A 16,518-nucleotide genomic window follows, 5' to 3' on the forward strand; every position below is an offset into this window, starting at 1 on the left:
GAAGCTAAGGGTGAGCTGCAACTCGGTCTGCCTTGTTCTGTGCCACAGATGTTCTTAATGGGATTAGTCCTTCTGTCCAAGCTGTGGTAGTGTGTGATTTATCACCGGAGGCCACAGGCTCAATCTCTGCTAATGACCAAGGTGATAGGTGATGGGTGCTGAGCAGGATAAGTCCCTGGATAACTAGCTGATGCTGACGCATCCTGCTGTCATTTAAAGTGCCTGACAGCCAGATTCCCTAGCATTGCCTCTAATGATATTGCTGCCTCATTTAGTCATATGCCACTATTCCATCTCAGTGCAGATGCTCCTAAGGTCTTTTGCCAGGTTGGGGTTGGAAGAAGAAGAGGCAAATCCATACCAATTTGAATCTTTTATTTAAAAAAAAGGCATATTACAATGACATCTAAAGTACAGATTCATGTCGTCTCTGGGTGTTAAGGAAATATATCTTGAAAAGCACTGGGTTAAAAAGCACAATTAATAACAATGTCATCATGGCCCCTATTTTCTCTGTAAATAAGAATGTCACATAGTATCACATTCAAATACACCAGGACAGTATCAAACCTTTGGCATCTGTCCTGTTTTACTGGTTTCCCATAGCAAGACCCACAGGCAGCTCAAACGACAGCTTTTATTGTTCTCTGCTTAACTGTGCAAATTTGACCAAGGATGATTTTTTTTTTTACTCATATGAAGCCCAGGATATGTCCTGATCCAGTGGAACTATGTCTAAATAGCATCTGACTGCTGCTTTGTTACCTCTAATGGTCCATTCATTTTTTAGGTGGAAGACCAGGAGCTAGGACCCTCACAGGAGTGAATTCAGGACAGCTCTCCCAGCTCAGGATCTGACTCCATTCATCTTTCCCATTACCTTCAGTGTGGACTTCAATGGGAGCACTCTGGTGGACAAGGATTCCTCAGGTAAGTGTTGCATGATATCTCAAAGGCTTGTAGCCACCAGTCTTCACTGCCTTGAAGTGTGAAAGTAAATAGGGAGCTTGACACTGCAAGGTTCTCTCTACCTCCTGGAAGAGGCTGGGCACCCTCAGCTACCACTAGTTGGAAGCTGAAGCTGACTAGTTCATCACCACCCAGCAGAGAGCTCCACTAGTAGAGAGGGATTCTGTTTTGAAGCATGTGTGATTTCTGGAGTTTCTGTGTCCTGATGCTGTTTTGGTTTCATTCTCTTGGCAATTGCAGCAGAGGGAAAGTGCATCGTTTTTTGAAACATGACATCAGTAGCAGTTAAAGAAAAATAAAAGGAAGAGGAAGAACCTTCACCTGCACTTTATAGTGTTGGGAATGTTCTACAGGCCTTTTCCATATTGATTGTTCTGAACTTGCACATACCATTTTACTATCATATTCTTCACTAAGGGGTTATTAAGGGGGGAAGGGGGGGTTGGATTACACATTCTGCAGTTTCTTTAAACCGTATGATTCAGTGTACTTGATCAAGTCATCTGGGTTGCCAGAGCTCCAGATAAAACTTCATAGAGTTCCCTAACCCCTTCTCCTATCCTGAATTTTGGATCAGTGTGAGGCACCCATTTCTACTCTGGATAAAATGCCAGCTGCAGGCAGGAGAGCAGTGTTTCTGAGCGCTGGGACCCAAAGAGGCAGTGAGGGCCATTGCACTGTCAGCCTTGAGGGCAGTACATGCAGCAAGGGAACAAAAGAACAGGTTGGGAGCAAAGGTTGAAAAGGGCAGGTTCTAATTCATGTGGAGTAGCAGCACTTTTACTTTCATGCTTTGAGGCAGTCCCTTAGCTGACCAGATCATTCATGGACCTTTTATAAACATGACAACTTTTGCAAAAAGCATGTCTGGAGCTCCTCTCAGTTACCCAGGGGGAATCACAGCACCTTGCTGTTATCCAGCTGGGATGAAATAATCTAGGAATGTAAGGAAGTCTGCCCTTGCCCCACCCTGTGAGACTTGGCAGGCAGGCAGGCAGGCCGGCCTCGTGGAGCGCTGGCAGAGCCGGTGACAAGAACAGACGTGTCCTGAAGAAGCTGCACCAGGATGTCTGTTTGAGCAGCCTGCACTGGATGAAGCAAGATGTGTGATCTGGAGATTTCGGCAGCAGGAAGAGCTCTAATTGGATTCGATTTCTGATCTACTTTAGGCAAAGTGCTCTGTCACCATATACTTTTCATCTGCCCAGCAGGGTGGACTGAAAAAGAGCTGTTGCAGCGTTCTGGGTAATTAAGAACAACTCCCCTCTTTCCAGGACCCTTCCCTGTGAATACCTGCATGCCAGGCACTTGTGCTGCACCTCCTGTTAGCTGTGTTTATGCCATCCCAGTTAATTTAAGTCAAGGGCCTGGCCTGGGGTAAAACTCCTCCTAGACTCTGAGCATTTTGAGACTGCAGGAACAGGCAGTCTTGTTATTTACTCATGGGTACTCTGTGTTAGTGGGGTGTAAAAAAGGAAGATCCTCACACACCGATTATCTACCTCATCAGGAAAGCTGGTGTGGAGAGAGCTATATTTGACCTCTCCCATGCCAGCCAAGCTACCCGTCATGAGGAGCTGACTCCAGAGGAAAGCAGGCAGTGTCTGTTTTCATCCTCCCCACCGGGTTCTAAGGCATTGGGCAGTTTCGCATCCTGCTGAGTGGTGCTGGGGAGGGGGACGGTGCTGGATCAGATCTGACCCCAGTCACGCACCCTTCCTAAACAGCATTGTCCATATGCTTTCTTGGCTGGGCTTGCCTCCCTGACAGAAAGGAGGTTGCAGATGGCAATGAGGCTTTCAGCCAAGGTCCCCTGTGTAGATCCTGCAAGGAATTTGGCCCATTCCCAGAAAAAACAAAAAGGGGAAAGGGCACCTTCTCAGCCAGTCCTTGTGTGTCTTGGAGCCACATCTGATTACTTTCCACAAGTTCAACTTCTTGTTGGCCCTGCAGGCCAGCACAGCTAAGGGGTTGTGTTCTGTGCGTCATCATCCCAGTTGTTGCCTAGGTTAAAAGCATTGCTGCAAGCTGTTGTGGGAGGCAGGAAGGCCCCAGCTGTTTTCTCAGGTCCAAGGCTACGTTTGTGATGCTGGCAATTTACTCACAAATTGTAAAGGGAGCAGATCTGGGGTGAAATCCTGACTTCACTGAAGTCGATAGCAAAGCTCCCACTGATTTCAACATGGCCATGAGTCCATCCTGGCCCCCCTGTATTTCTAGTCACTGAGAGAGTGCGCAACCTCATATGGTCATTTCAAAGAGTCTGTTCTGAACAGCACGTACGTGCGCTTATGAACTTGAATGGAATGTTATAGAGCCATGGTGTCTAAATTAAGCCTTGCAAATGCATTGGGTTTATTCAGACTTTAGCAGCAACACTTGGCCAATGGAGTGAATATGGCTTTTTAATTGTTTGTTGCAATGGGGAATATTTCCCTACTGGTTTGCTTAGGGAAAAATAAAAAGAGCAAAGTTTGCAGTGAATCAGTGTGACTGCATCTGCCTTTAGGTTCAGTTGGCATTGCCTGGTTCCAAATATGTTATGAGACATAGGAACAACACAAACCAAAAGTATAGTGACACCCTCTTCCTTCGCCACCCAACCACTCATTTACTGTTCGCCCTATATGATCCCAGAGCTTTAAAATGTCTCATTTTCAGGAAGCATTGCAAATAAAAAACTGCAGACCAAAAGCAAGCCCGCAAGCCCATAGACCACTGAACAATTCTAGAATAAAATGGCAGTTAAAGAAAGGAAAGTCAAGTCACACAAGTATTAGCCCGTATATGGAAAGTTCTCAGCAAAGGTATATATAAGACATCATTTAACAACTGTGTTATTGCTATGCATCCATTTCCAATCTAGTTGTGAAGCTTTACAAGTTAGCATTAAATGGTTGTATACAAAGCATGTAGATTTAATTTGTTACACTCCCTGATATATATATATATATATGTGTGTGTGTGTGTGTGTGTGTGTGTGTGTGTATGTACATATATATATAGATATACAGTATAGATAGAAATTATGTTTACCCTTTCTGACTTGCAGGGAGTCTGTGATAGCGCTGAATAAACATACTCTACAAATCTCTTATATAATTACATTCTCATAGCTAGTTTACACTCAGACACAAGAGAGAGTCTGTAAACACGCTCACCCATCAACAGTAGCAAAAGAACTTGTATTTCATTAGGTGCGTGTCATTTCATTGGCCACTCCGTGTCTAACATTTGATTAAAAAGTAGGAACACTGACTCTTTCACCCCCTTTTTTGATCATTTTATATAAATACAAAGATTAAAAAAACAGATTATTTTTAGTTTCGACATCATCCCTGCTTCAGTCATACAGTGCTTTCTCTTTAAAACAACTAAATATATATTTGTAAGAGCCTTCCTCAGCCACAAAAACACAGCAAAGAATAAAAAGGCCAATAACAAAGTTTCAGGGCAGATCCTGCAAACTCTTGGGTAAGAATTCTTACCTAAGGGTCTGGCCCTAGCAATGAACTTCAAAATACAGTATTAACTATACAGGGCAAGATCCTGCTACCCTTACTCCAGGGCCAGATTGCGGTAACTTTGATTATGGTGAATGGTATCTTACACAGGGAGTCCAGCCACCACAATCTAGTTCTCAGTTTTTCACTTGGATGAAACCCTCTGTTAAGCCAGTGGGCGCTTTGCTAGAGGGAGGCTAAATAGAAGGCTTTGCTAGAGGAACAAGTGAATAAAAACCAAGAAAGGGCTTCAGGATTTGGCTCATAGGAATAGAAAGTGCTCCATTTAGCGCCTCTGTCTCTTTTTATGGCTCATCAAGAATACTGGCCCTGTTCCTCCTCTCTCTTGGACTAGTGTAAATCAGAAGGAACACCATTGACATCAGTAGAGCTTGACCTGGAGTAAGACAGACCAGGATCAGACCCAGGACTGTGTGCCTTGTTTTGTGTGTGATAAAATTCATAGCTTCCCCTCCTGCTTCTTCCCTGTAACTACGATTTGCAAGATTCCGGTGATACCTACTAGAGAGAGACATGGTCGTTCGGCTTCAGTGCATCAGTAGCCTGTGTGAAAGGATAAGAAAAGACAGGGAGAGGAAGTGGGGTACAGGGGAGAGTAGGTGTGGCTCGACAGAGTTGGAAATTAAATAAATCCCTTGAATGAGCCTGTAGCTCTTGGTAAAGTGGAAAAGATTCTACAGCTCCAATGAAGTTGCTTCACTTGCATATCAGGCACTAAGAAATAAGTGATTGCTAGGAAATCATTTACAAAGAAGTGCTATAATACTCTTATTCTATTTTTAATATTAAAGTCTGCTGCGATCTCTGTATCTTAATAAAATGTCAGGATTGTGCAGGAATGGGGGAAAAAAGCAGCTGTGTAGGCCATAACTATCATAAAACCCACCTAAGAAGTGCACAGTGACTTTATTAGCATCTGTTGTATTAAAATTAATAAAAAGGAGAGAAATGTTCTCAGCAGAACCTCTGCGAACCTGAGAGACGTTACCATTTACAAAGGCGAGGTTCCTTACCTGCATGTTACAAACCTTAATCAAGTTGAAGGGATACTGCATTTCCACAGGTCTGACATACACAATGCAATGCAAATTGCTTATTGCTTTTACTGTTTGACTTAATCAAATTGTGTCCATCCAAGCAGCGTAGCAAACAATCTGTGCTCGTGGGAGGGGAGGAATCGCGTTACATGACTTTGCCACCAGAGGGCCCTTTCTTTTTAATCATTCTGCAATAGAAAATAGCATCTCCTAGCTTTATTGCAAAACTGGACCCATCACATGAGACTCTTTTACATTTTTCTGTTGTTAGTACTGTGGATTTGTAGTAGTGATGTGCCTGACTTTTCCGCAGACCTTGCTGCCTGGGCATCTGGGGCAGTGTTAGCCACTCAGAGATAAGAAGCTTTACAGACAAGAGATCCAGTAATTATTAGGCAAGCTTGTCCAGCCCAGTGAACATTTTTGTAGCCACAGTCGCACCAAAAAGCACTGATGGAACACAATTGCTAAGGGCGGTTCTTTAAATGACGTACAGTAGTGTAGCTCCCTGCTGGACTTCAGTGAGCCTGTGTCAGCTTAATACCAGTTGGGGACGTGACTCTGAATCTCTAACTGGAATTGCTCATGGGAATATCACTTTCTGTAAATCTCGATGAATTATATCAGTGCTGGTTATGGAATAATCAATCTGGAGAGGGCCTCTGAATAATGCAAGCATTGCTTGCCTCCTACACAGGAGTGTGAGCGTTGACACAAACAGTAAAACATGCAGCTACAGATCTCGTTTCACTCACTGCTCGGCTGCTGAAATATATTGGCTGAGATAATAGTCCCGGATTAGCTTTTCCTTTTCTCACACCCCAAGTTAAGACTCAGTTCATCCCTTTGCCAAGCATCAGCTCATGGTGCAGGTTGTCACTAATGCAAGAGGGCACCGACAGCTCTGGATACTGAAGAGCAGTAGAGTAGTAGTGAGAAAATATGGGGGGAAGAAGACCTTGAGGAGGAGGCAAGACTCTGGGAAGCCTGTTCACTCCAGAAACTTCAGCTTTTGAGAGAAAGACAAGGCTCTGTTAGCTGTGCTGGCAGAAAAAAACTGCTCTGCCCCACTGTTGCTGATTCCAGTTAGCTGTTGCATCACAAAGACAGCTTTTGAATAGCAACAGAGTAGAACTGAAAAGGGTCGTCTACTGCTTCAGCGTAAGACATCAATAAAGAGGAGTCTAATGAGCTCTATCCCCAAAATAGAAGGCAGCTAGCAATCCAGTAAATGGCCCTGAAAACATCTTGATATCCGTATCACTTATGCCCTTCAGCAGCTAATGGAAGAGCACTCAGAAGCACAGCTCTGAATCTGTTCCTACATCCTTCTGTTTTTTGCTTTGGAAATGATCAGGCAATCACAGCCAGGTTTTTTAAGACATTCAGTGCCTAAAAATGAAGCTAGATATCAGTAGGCTACTCAAAAGCACCTGTGCAGGTTATGTGCCCAATGATATCACTGGGAGTTAGGTGCTTCACCTGCCTCAGTGCTTTTAAAAATATCCTGCTCGGATTTCATCTTCATCCTTAGGTGCTAAATACCTTTAAAAACCTGACCCTTTGGGCTTAAATTAGAAACAAAGTCTTGTGCTAAACAGAGGTCTACACAGCTCATACTGTGGGGTTGCACTTCAAATTCAAGACTGTGTTTAAAGAACTCAGGTCAGTCCTGCCTTGGGTATAGGTTCCTCATGCTCTTAAAGGGCCTCCCAGGTGGGGCAAAAGAAGAAGGATAGTAAGATCCTCACATATGGCTTGAAAAGAACAGATTCACTTCTCAATCAAAAAAAAATATAGCTCAACTATATATATACTCTGCGTTTTATTTTTATCATTCCAAAAGCTGGGCTAGTAATTGCTACTGGAATCTCAGAAAATTATTTTAATATGGCATATAAGTACAGAACTACAAAAAGAGGTGCATATCAAATGTGAGCGCTGCATTGATGATCTCAGGTTTGTGGTAAATATCTGGGTATCTTAGAAAGCAACAGTAATTTCTAAATAAAACCATTTTGTGTGTAATGAGTAGGAAATCACACAGCAGCTGGGAACACCGATGGTGGTTGAACTCATCCACCATTTATGACTGTGTAGAGAAGTGATGTGGTCTGGTAAACAACCATTGCACACATATGGTTTTATTTTGAAATTGCTGTTCCTTTCTGAAACACCCTTGTATGACTGGTGTCCCCAAATACCCAAACAGCAAATGTTTGGCTTGTTAAGTGTGATATCATTCTTGGCTTTTGATTATCAGTGCACGGGGGCGGGGGACACCACAAGATTCATCAATCCGCTGCATTTTCTGTAGCCATCATGGAAAGGGGTATAAGAAAAAGGCCAGGTGGATAGAATGGGTAGTTAAAACTGTGTGGGTCAACATTTTGCTTGCAGAGTAACTGAAGGTCTCATCCTGCATGAAATAAAGTAGCTTCTGCCTCAACTCCCATTGAAGTCATACAATGAGAACTTAACCTTTTGTCTGCCTTTGATAGCACTTCCCTCCCTGAGTGCAGTGCTATACTGAACTGGAGTGAATTGGGGGCCATATGAATACCTAGTTCCAGAGATGAGACCAAGCCCCAAAGGAGACAGATTTTGTCTTGCTTAGAACTTCCTATCTGTTTCAAAGCAGAAATGAGCAGCTGACTTTGCCACAAAAATGTTTTTCTATTTATTTGCAATGCATGAGATCTCCTCTTTGGGCATCTCATTACTAATTTAGTTACTTAGTCTTCTGAACAAGGCTCCAGTGGGAAAGTAACACATGATTGGTAACTTAATATAAAAACAAGAGCTTGGTGTCTAAGCAGCAGTTGTAATAGACAGTTGTGGGAAAAAAATCAGTCGGGGATGTGGAGTGGCAAGGACACATCCGGACAACTTGCTGTAACAACAGGCAAAACAGTGTCCAGGCTAGCACACGTGACTAGTGATTTTGGATATCTGAAAATCAGCTTCTGAAAATCAGGCCCTTTTCTGATAGTGCAGACTGGATACCCCAAAAAGGGAAGCACCCCAAATCAGAGGCTACTTTTGAAAATCTTGTCCAACAGGTTTCTCCTGAGGGAGGAATTTGGGTGAAAAATATAAAGCAAGACGTTGTTGTGTGACCATGTCAGACATGATTGGCAAGGCCTGCAGATGGGGTAGAAATCCCTCTTAGACCAGCTTGACCGATTGTCTTTCAACTCCCTAAATTCCTCCAGAACCTGGAGGACATTAGACATTCTGGCTCAAGTCCATCCTTGTCCAAACTTCACCACATCATGAAGTCGAGACTAGGGGTGACTTTGGCTCATCCTGCCCATTGTTGTGTTCACCATCAGTGAACTCATATATGTGCAATTCTGCCATTCCCCGCTTCCCCCCACCCCCCTCTACCTAGTGCCAGTGAAAATAAAAACTATCTCCTCTAAAGGGAACAATGATGACAATAACAGAAAGAGGTTTTAGTCTCAGACATGTTCATTTTTAAGAAAGGGAAGCTCTGGACAGCTCTTGACCACCATTCCTTCCCTTATTCCCATGCCCCAAAACTCTCTCCACATTCCACATCTGGATTAATTTTCTCTTGGAGTTGACTCCATACCAACATTCAGAACACCCTCAGCATTGCTGGCCACTGCACTCCCATGCCCCACTATCCTTCTGAGAAGAAATCTCCATTTTAGACAAGTGAGATCATTTCTTTCTCCCTTAGCAGAAGGAAAGGGAGCTGTGGTTAGGGGAGCCAGAACGAGCAATTCCCCCAGCCCAATATTGTACTCCATGAAGACAAGGCGGCAGGAAATCTGCGTAGGCCCTCCTCTCTTTTTTGGTATAGCCAGACTCCGACGCTGCATGGGATGGTTGCATTGTTCCTTTTCCTTTGTTTTTATTCCGAATCTTTGGGATTCCTGGGGCTGGATCCATGACATCTGCCTTGCTTGCCCCTAGAGGGCTTGGTCTTAGCTGAAGCCCTGGGGCTTGTGGCTTCCACCTGCTCCTGGGAAAGCTGCCGAGATGGCCTCTGCAGGTCACAGCCTGTAGCAGCACTGTCATTTGGATCAACCCCTGCTTTTTTAAGGCCCTCAGTTTTGGGCTCAGATTTCTGACGGTGGGGTGCATGGTGCCTCCTGGTGTATAAAAAAAGTGCTGGGTCAGGCATGGGATCTGCGTCTTCAAAGCTGCTCATCCTCTCCCTCTGGAAAGAGTCCTTCATAACCCCTTTGCTAAAGGAGCAGTCAGTCGCCAGCCTCCGAACATGAGCCTTGTGGCTGCGCTTTTTAGGTCTCACCTCACCGGAAGGTTGTGTAGGCAAGGGTTTGTCCGGTGGCTTGTCGGAGGGGGGCTTCCCACCCTGCCGGGAGCTGTGCAGCGTCTGCTTGGTGGAATGGAGCTGGAAGGAGAGGTAAGCAGCAGCCTCTGTCTGCTTCTGCAGCTCTGTGTTTAGTATGGTCACCCGATGGCTCCTCCTTTTCAGCTCCTCGAGGAATTTCCTCTCCTTGTTCCTGAGGTTGGATCTCAGCGCAGCCACCAAGGCTTCCTTGTGTCGAAGCTCCTTCCTCAGGTCCAGATTGTCCTTCTCCTTCTCGTGCAGCTGAGCCTCCATGATCTTGCACTTATCCTCCAGCTCCCGATCGATGACTTCTGAGGAGGACATGACAAAAAGCAGTGTTAAAAATGCCACTTGGCTGCAGTGAAATACATGAGAAGGAGGGACTAGGGGCAGTAGCTAGGTGGCTCAGGAGACTGGTCAAGGAGTGTTTGGAAACTTTCCACTCTAGGTGAATGGTCTGAAGGTAGCCTGGGTTAATACTGAGTATTGTTACCACGTGATAGCCAGTGAGGGACATAAGTGATATATATAAGGGGTAGTACACTTCCTAGTGGGCAAAAGTGAGCCCCACCACAGGGTTGGCAGCCTTAACAAAGAGGCAGTGGTTGAATGGGTTTAGACTATCAACTAGCAGTGCTTCCTCCAGTTTAGGGATGAAGGACATTAGTGACTTTAGCATGATAGTGCAGGGAAGTATACAGTGACTGCTGTAGAGGTATCAGCCTGGGAATAAATACAAGACCTCAGTCAGCCACTCCTGTGAGATTTCAGCTAATGGTGGTGACAGTCATACCAAGACAACTGATTAAATGAGAGCTCACTGCTTTCTGAGATGGAGAAAATCTTGTGAAAGGATGGATGTCATTCTGGGCTGAGCTCTCAAGAGTCCATAAAATCTTGGTGCTATCAAAGCCAAGCTCTAATCTCTATTGATTTATGGTATTTACACATCACCTGGTACTGTAGTATCTGAGCACCTTGCTATCATTCATGTTAGGGCCCCATCACTCAGGAAGCGCTGTTCTCTTTATTCTTCAAATGGGGGAATTGAGGCATAGAGGCATTAAGAGAGCTGCTCATAGTCGCACTGGACCTCTGAAGCAAAGCTAGGATTTGAACTGAGCTCTTCTGGCTCTTAGATAAATGCCTTAAACCCTGGACCGAGCTTTGTCTCACCTTCTGAGCTGAGCACCTTTACCCTGTTTACCCACCTACCAATCACTGAAATACAGCATGTGATTAATACCCAGAAGGAGGGACAAGACAAAACGATTCATACAGAAAACAGAAAATTGTGAGATCCATTCCACATCTGTAAATGACTCTTTCTGTAATTACCATTCCATGACTCTTAATTTTATAGGTAAATCATTTTTCCAACCTAAAAATGATCAGATTCCAACTTTCTGTGGAGTATAATGAACACTCGGAGCCAAAGTGATAACGAATTCCATGACAAAAGGCTATGTCTGTGATCCCTAACTTAAATGTAGCTGTGACCCCAACTCAGCATACTTTCTCCAGTCTATTGTTCTCATGTAAATTTAAAATAAACGCAGATCAGCCAGAGTCCTCAGCCTGTGATTGAATCTTATGAGCTGAGCCTGTTTGATGTGCTGAATCACAAGATACTGTGTGAGCAGGAGATGCTGTTCCTTTGGCTTTAAAAGTTAATCCTACTCCCTTAAATTCCCTGTCTTGTCGTTGGACCTGAGCTCCATCATGAAGATTTTTGCATTGGGAGAAAAGGAGAAAACTAATCATGTAAAACAATCTGCCAAATTTATTAGAAGGTGTCATTGACCTCTTTCCAGGATACTACACAACCTGATTAGACAGAATAGAGTATGTTAATCCAGGATTAACCAGGAGTTAGAACTGTGGTTGAGTGAGACTCTAAGGAGGAAAGGAAATATAAAAGGAGCCAGACTCTGCAGAAATGATCTGGAGATTTTGCTTTGCTGCTGTGACAGCTGTCAGGGCATGCAGCCATTAGCCACAGTCAGGAAAACACTTCCCAATGGAAGTTATTCCCAGGTTATTCTGAAGTTGTCCACTGCAGGGATTCTTGTTCCTTGCCTTTATAGTAACTGATGCTGTGCAATGTCAGAGATGGGCTCTCGACCTGGGCAATTCCTGTTGTGCTATTACCTGTTTGAGGATGCAGGCTCTTCCTTCTGTGCATTCATGCCTATATTCATGACTACCCAGTATCTTCCTATTTATGGGGTGAGATTTTCAAAAATAGCCTAAGTGAATTAGATGCCTAATTCCAAACAGGATTTGGGTGCCTAACTCCATTAGTTACTTTTGGAAGCCCCAGCCTTGGTGAATGCAGTTGGTTTTCATCCTTCCACGGACCTTGGCAGAACAATATTGTTAACATCTCCCTTGCAGTGTTTTAGGCTGATTTTCCAGTCTGTGATACCAGCCTTATACCAGGGATTCCACTGAAGCCAGCGGAGTTACGTGGCTGCAAACAGAGCTGCCAACCAAGTTACGTGCGATGCAGTGAAGAATTAGACCTGACTCCTCTCTGCCATTCTGCCTTAGACTCCAGAGAAGGCAAAGTCAGTCTGTTGTTGATAACGATTCATAAAAAGGACAGGATATTAAAGAAGAGAGTTGGTGGGGGTGGGGGGGCGAAGAGAGCTTTGTCATAAGACCCTAACAACCAACATGCAGCAGTTGTTAATAAAAAATATTAATGGTGTCTGCCAGTTGTCAGGCCAGAGACATGTTTACAATCTCTAGCAGAGGTAACGACATAATGTTCCTTTGTCTCAACTTGCCCTCTGTTGCAGTAATGACGGAGGGGAAGAAAAAGTTCACAGGCAAAGGGAAGCAATAGAGCATAACGTCAGATTGGGAGCCAATTTCTGCTCATGTAGGTTGCATGGGGACAACAGAAGGCAGAAATTAACCCATCCTTTGTGCTCTCAGAGTATGTTCTCTGATATTTTAAGCTTACCTTGGTACCCTCTTCTCCCCCCCCACCCCTCCTGCACTTCTGAGCCATGAACACGTGTGTTTGGTGGGTGAATGAGGAATGGCGATGATGGGCGATGTCACTGGTAATGTGGCAGCATCCCTGAGATTCTCTTTTCTTCCCAGTTCTAGTGATGCCATCAGGGCCCCTGGATCCTTTTTCAACAAGTAAATAAGATGGGTGATAATATCTTCTGGGCCTGATCCATGTGATGATCAGTGATGGGAGAAGGAAGTTGCATCTGCATGGCTGGCACTAGTTCTTTTTCAATGGCACTTTCCACTGTAACAAGACCCAGGGAGAAGCTGTGTATCATTTGGGTCTCTCCTTTTTCACCTGTACCCCATCCTGCAATGCCTCCAGTTACTGTAGAGTGCAGAGGCCTCAGGGCAGACGTCCTTTGAGGCCCACACCCATAATTTGATTCCTAAACCCCTTTTACTTCCACTACAATTGGCTGAAGTCCAGTGACTTTGCTGCACTTAAATCAGCTCCTTTATTGAGTCAAACCAAATGGATTTACTAGTAGGGTGTGGCTCATTTTCTAGAGTATTCCAAGGGGGGAGAAAAAAAGCAGGCTCACCCTTCTGATCCTCCCTTCTGTGGAGGCAATAACCATCAAAAAACAAAGCAGCACAGGGAGGGAAGAAGAGAGAAACCCCTGCATAAGCCTCTTTGTGGCTTACTACATATGAGAATACAACAGGAAGCAATTCCCACCCTTGGCCTCCCTTGGTTGAAAAAGAGCAAGGATGAAGGTCCGCCTAGGGCTTACACCTTTCCCCTGGGCTGTGTCCTCCAGTGGGTAAAACACTTGGCTAGGTGTTTGGAGACTCGGGTTGTATACGTGGCTGTTCTTCTGACCTGTTGTATGACCCTAGCGGCCTAACCCCAAGGCACCTTATGCTTCTATTTCCTTTTGTGCCCTTTATCTGAATTGTCTCTTCAGGTTGTAACAGTTCTAGGGTAGGGGCTTCCTCTCCAACTAGGGGTTGCTCAACCCCTAGTACATCCCCTATCCATCCACTGTGTGCTACCACGATACAAATAAAGGTCCAGGCCCTGTGGGAAGATATTATCTAGCTGCCTGGCATCATGGGGATGCAGCCACCCTGATCCCAGCATAGGATGCAGCCTGCCCAAAGCAGTGTAGCCTGTTTGAGGACACTGCTGTGCCGCGTGGTATCTTCACTGCATGGATGTGTCCTAATTGAGGAATATGGGAATGGAAGCAAATAAAGAGGAAGGAAGTGGGAAGGGTGAGAGGGACTGTAGAAGGAGGAAGAATGGCAAGAGGTAACTAAGAAATAGAGACCCCGTTTATGTCCCTTTCTTGCTTCCTCCAAAATTATACAATAGAAAAGGCAGAGAGAGGACAACTAAGGGGAGGGGGAGATGGAAGGAGTTCCAACATGCAAAGGGGGAGCTGGGCTGGGGTGGAAGGGGACAAGGAAAACGGGACAAGGTGTTGGTGGCTCTGAACCCTGTTGAGTAGCGACATTAAAAGCCAGGCTTGTTCAAGCGTTGTGGACATTCTGGTACTCAAATCCTGGGCCTGTTGCTGGCCAGATGATGAGCAAGTCACTTCACCTGGCCTTGTCACAGCTCTTCCATTCCTAAAGTGGTGATAGTGCTCATGTGCCTCTAATCCAGCTTTGGGTCCCTTTGACCCTTGGCTCACCTTGTCTTGCCTGTCTGCTATTCATTTCGTTGGCTTTACTCAGTTAAATCTCTTTTGCTGCCACATGCCTTTCTCCCTCCCCCCCTGTCTGCTCCTGTGCTATAATCCAGGCTGGGATATCCTAGGGAGGGAAGCAGACGCAGTCCTGCTGCCTGCTCTGTCCAGCCCCCTCACTGCAGAGTGTCTTTAAAGATGAGGAGGAAAAACCTGTCCTGTGGAGCTCTAGGACTCCATGCTTACCACAAAGCTCATGAGAGCTATATGTTCATATTTATTGCTATAGAGCAGGGCTGTCCTACCTCTGGACAGTGGGGGCCACATGATGCGTGGGTTGCAGACCCTAGGATTTCTCCCACCATGTAAGCAGCCTGGCACTTCTCCTCACTGCTTCCTTCCTGCTCGCTACCTGCTCAGTTTGAGCTGCCCAGGTTCCCCAGCCACTTGCACAGCCTGGGTCTTTTAGCTGCATGTGCAGGGCAGGCAATATAACCTTCCTGTTAGCCACACATGCAGCATGGGCAACCTGGCCCACTCCTGCTATGCATGCAGTGACCTGGCCCCAAGGAATGGAGGCAGGGACCAAAAACCAGAGGAGGGAGACAGGAGCCTGGAGACCCCAGCCACTTCAGCACCGGAGCCCTGGGGGTGCAGTGCCTGGGCAGGAGCTTGGGGGTTTCGTGTAAACACCTTGTAGTCTGCAGTTGATCCATGGTGGGCTGCCAGTTGGACAGCCGTTATTCGTCCACCCCATACCAGCAGGTTTCATTAGCTGATGTCTGTAAAGCAACTTGAATAGTAATACTTTATGTTTCCATAATCCCATAAAGGATGCATGTTATAGGGACTCCACAGAGGCTGGAAAGCTACTTGACTGGAACGGCTTTGGATTCCCTTCCCAAGTAACTCTCTCCAGCTGCAGTGCCAGGGGAGCCCTACTGAAGGAAGGGCCAAGGCCAGATCCTTCGGTTACACAAGCGTCTGCTGGGTGCTGTGGCATGCCCTAGGCTGGAGCAGAGTCAGCATTTCTCTCCGTAGCTATTTACTCACCGCCCAGTCACCTCTGCTTACTAAGGCTTGGCCTGTTTGCCTTCTTTCTGTTCCTGTCATAGACTTACTGCCAGAGTCAGAACTGCTGACCGGACTTGTTAAAAGAGAGGCACTCTCCCTAGCTCCCCAGCCAGCTTCTCAGCAGCTCCTCTGGATGACTGAGGCTTTCACTACCTTTTTGCATCTGAGTCATGTCAGAACAGCTTGAAAACCAGGGCGTGACTCAAAAAACTCAAGAGTCTGTCAAGGGTCTAATATAGCCAGTGCTTCTCCATTCAAACCCAAAGGAGACAGTAGGATAAGTGCCCTACCCCTTTTGTGCCTCTGGCTAAGTCACTTGTCTCCTCTGCACCTCAGTTTCCCACCCTGCCTGTAAGTGGGGATAATGATACTCACTCATCCACCCCACAGGAGCAGTGGGACCAAGCTTCATTAGTTAATGCCTGTAAAGTAATTTGGATAATAATACTTCACGTTCCATAATCCCTTCTGCCTAATGATCTTGAAGGGCTTTCAGAAGTTAATGGATTATGCCTCACAGCACTCCAATGAGGAAGGGAAATTATCCCCATTTTACAGATGAGAAAGCTGAAGGGCAAAGAGATTAACTGATGGCCAAGTGGAGTCTCCACAGGAACCAAAAGGCTGTCTTTCCTTTGCAACAGTACAAGGCTGCAGGAGAGCTAATTGTGGCTGCTGTTAATGCTTGGGAACAAATCTATTTTTAGGAAAAGATCTAGCAGCACCCCAGGCACAAGAGGAACAGGAGTTGTTCAAAGGCATAATTGCTTTTATGCAGGGGATTAGCTGTGGCCAGATCCCAGAAGGATCAGAGTCTTAGTTTGCCAATATTGAAACATTAAGATGCTCACCTCAACACTTCAGTCTACAAAACTGGACAGGACAATTCCTAAAAATGAGAAACAGCCTGTCTGCCATTCCTG

At 45.4% G+C, this 16,518-nt stretch overlaps 2 protein-coding genes across 2 annotated transcripts in view; one reads left to right on the plus strand and one right to left on the minus strand.

The window, feature by feature from the left end:
- The first annotated feature begins 377 nt into the window (after window positions 1–377).
- RAP1GAP2 (RAP1 GTPase activating protein 2) overlaps window positions 378–16,518 on the plus strand; it is a 318,047-nt gene continuing 301,906 nt past the window's right edge. Inside the window, exon 1 of the mRNA XM_025210745.1 lies at window positions 378–930. The gene's annotated coding sequence lies outside the window, so the exon portion shown is untranslated. The remainder of the gene's footprint in view (window positions 931–16,518) is intronic.
- Window positions 8,978–16,518, minus strand: part of CCDC92B (coiled-coil domain containing 92B) — a 55,195-nt gene continuing 47,654 nt past the window's right edge. The window contains exon 4 of the mRNA XM_025210819.1: window positions 8,978–10,168. Coding sequence (XP_025066604.1) covers window positions 9,414–10,168 — 755 coding nt within the window. The 3' untranslated portion in view covers window positions 8,978–9,413. The remainder of the gene's footprint in view (window positions 10,169–16,518) is intronic.

This window comes from Alligator sinensis, unplaced genomic scaffold (genome assembly GCF_000455745.1).
Source record: "Alligator sinensis unplaced genomic scaffold, ASM45574v1 scaffold118_1, whole genome shotgun sequence".
NCBI classification, from domain to species: Eukaryota; Metazoa; Chordata; order Crocodylia; family Alligatoridae; genus Alligator; species Alligator sinensis.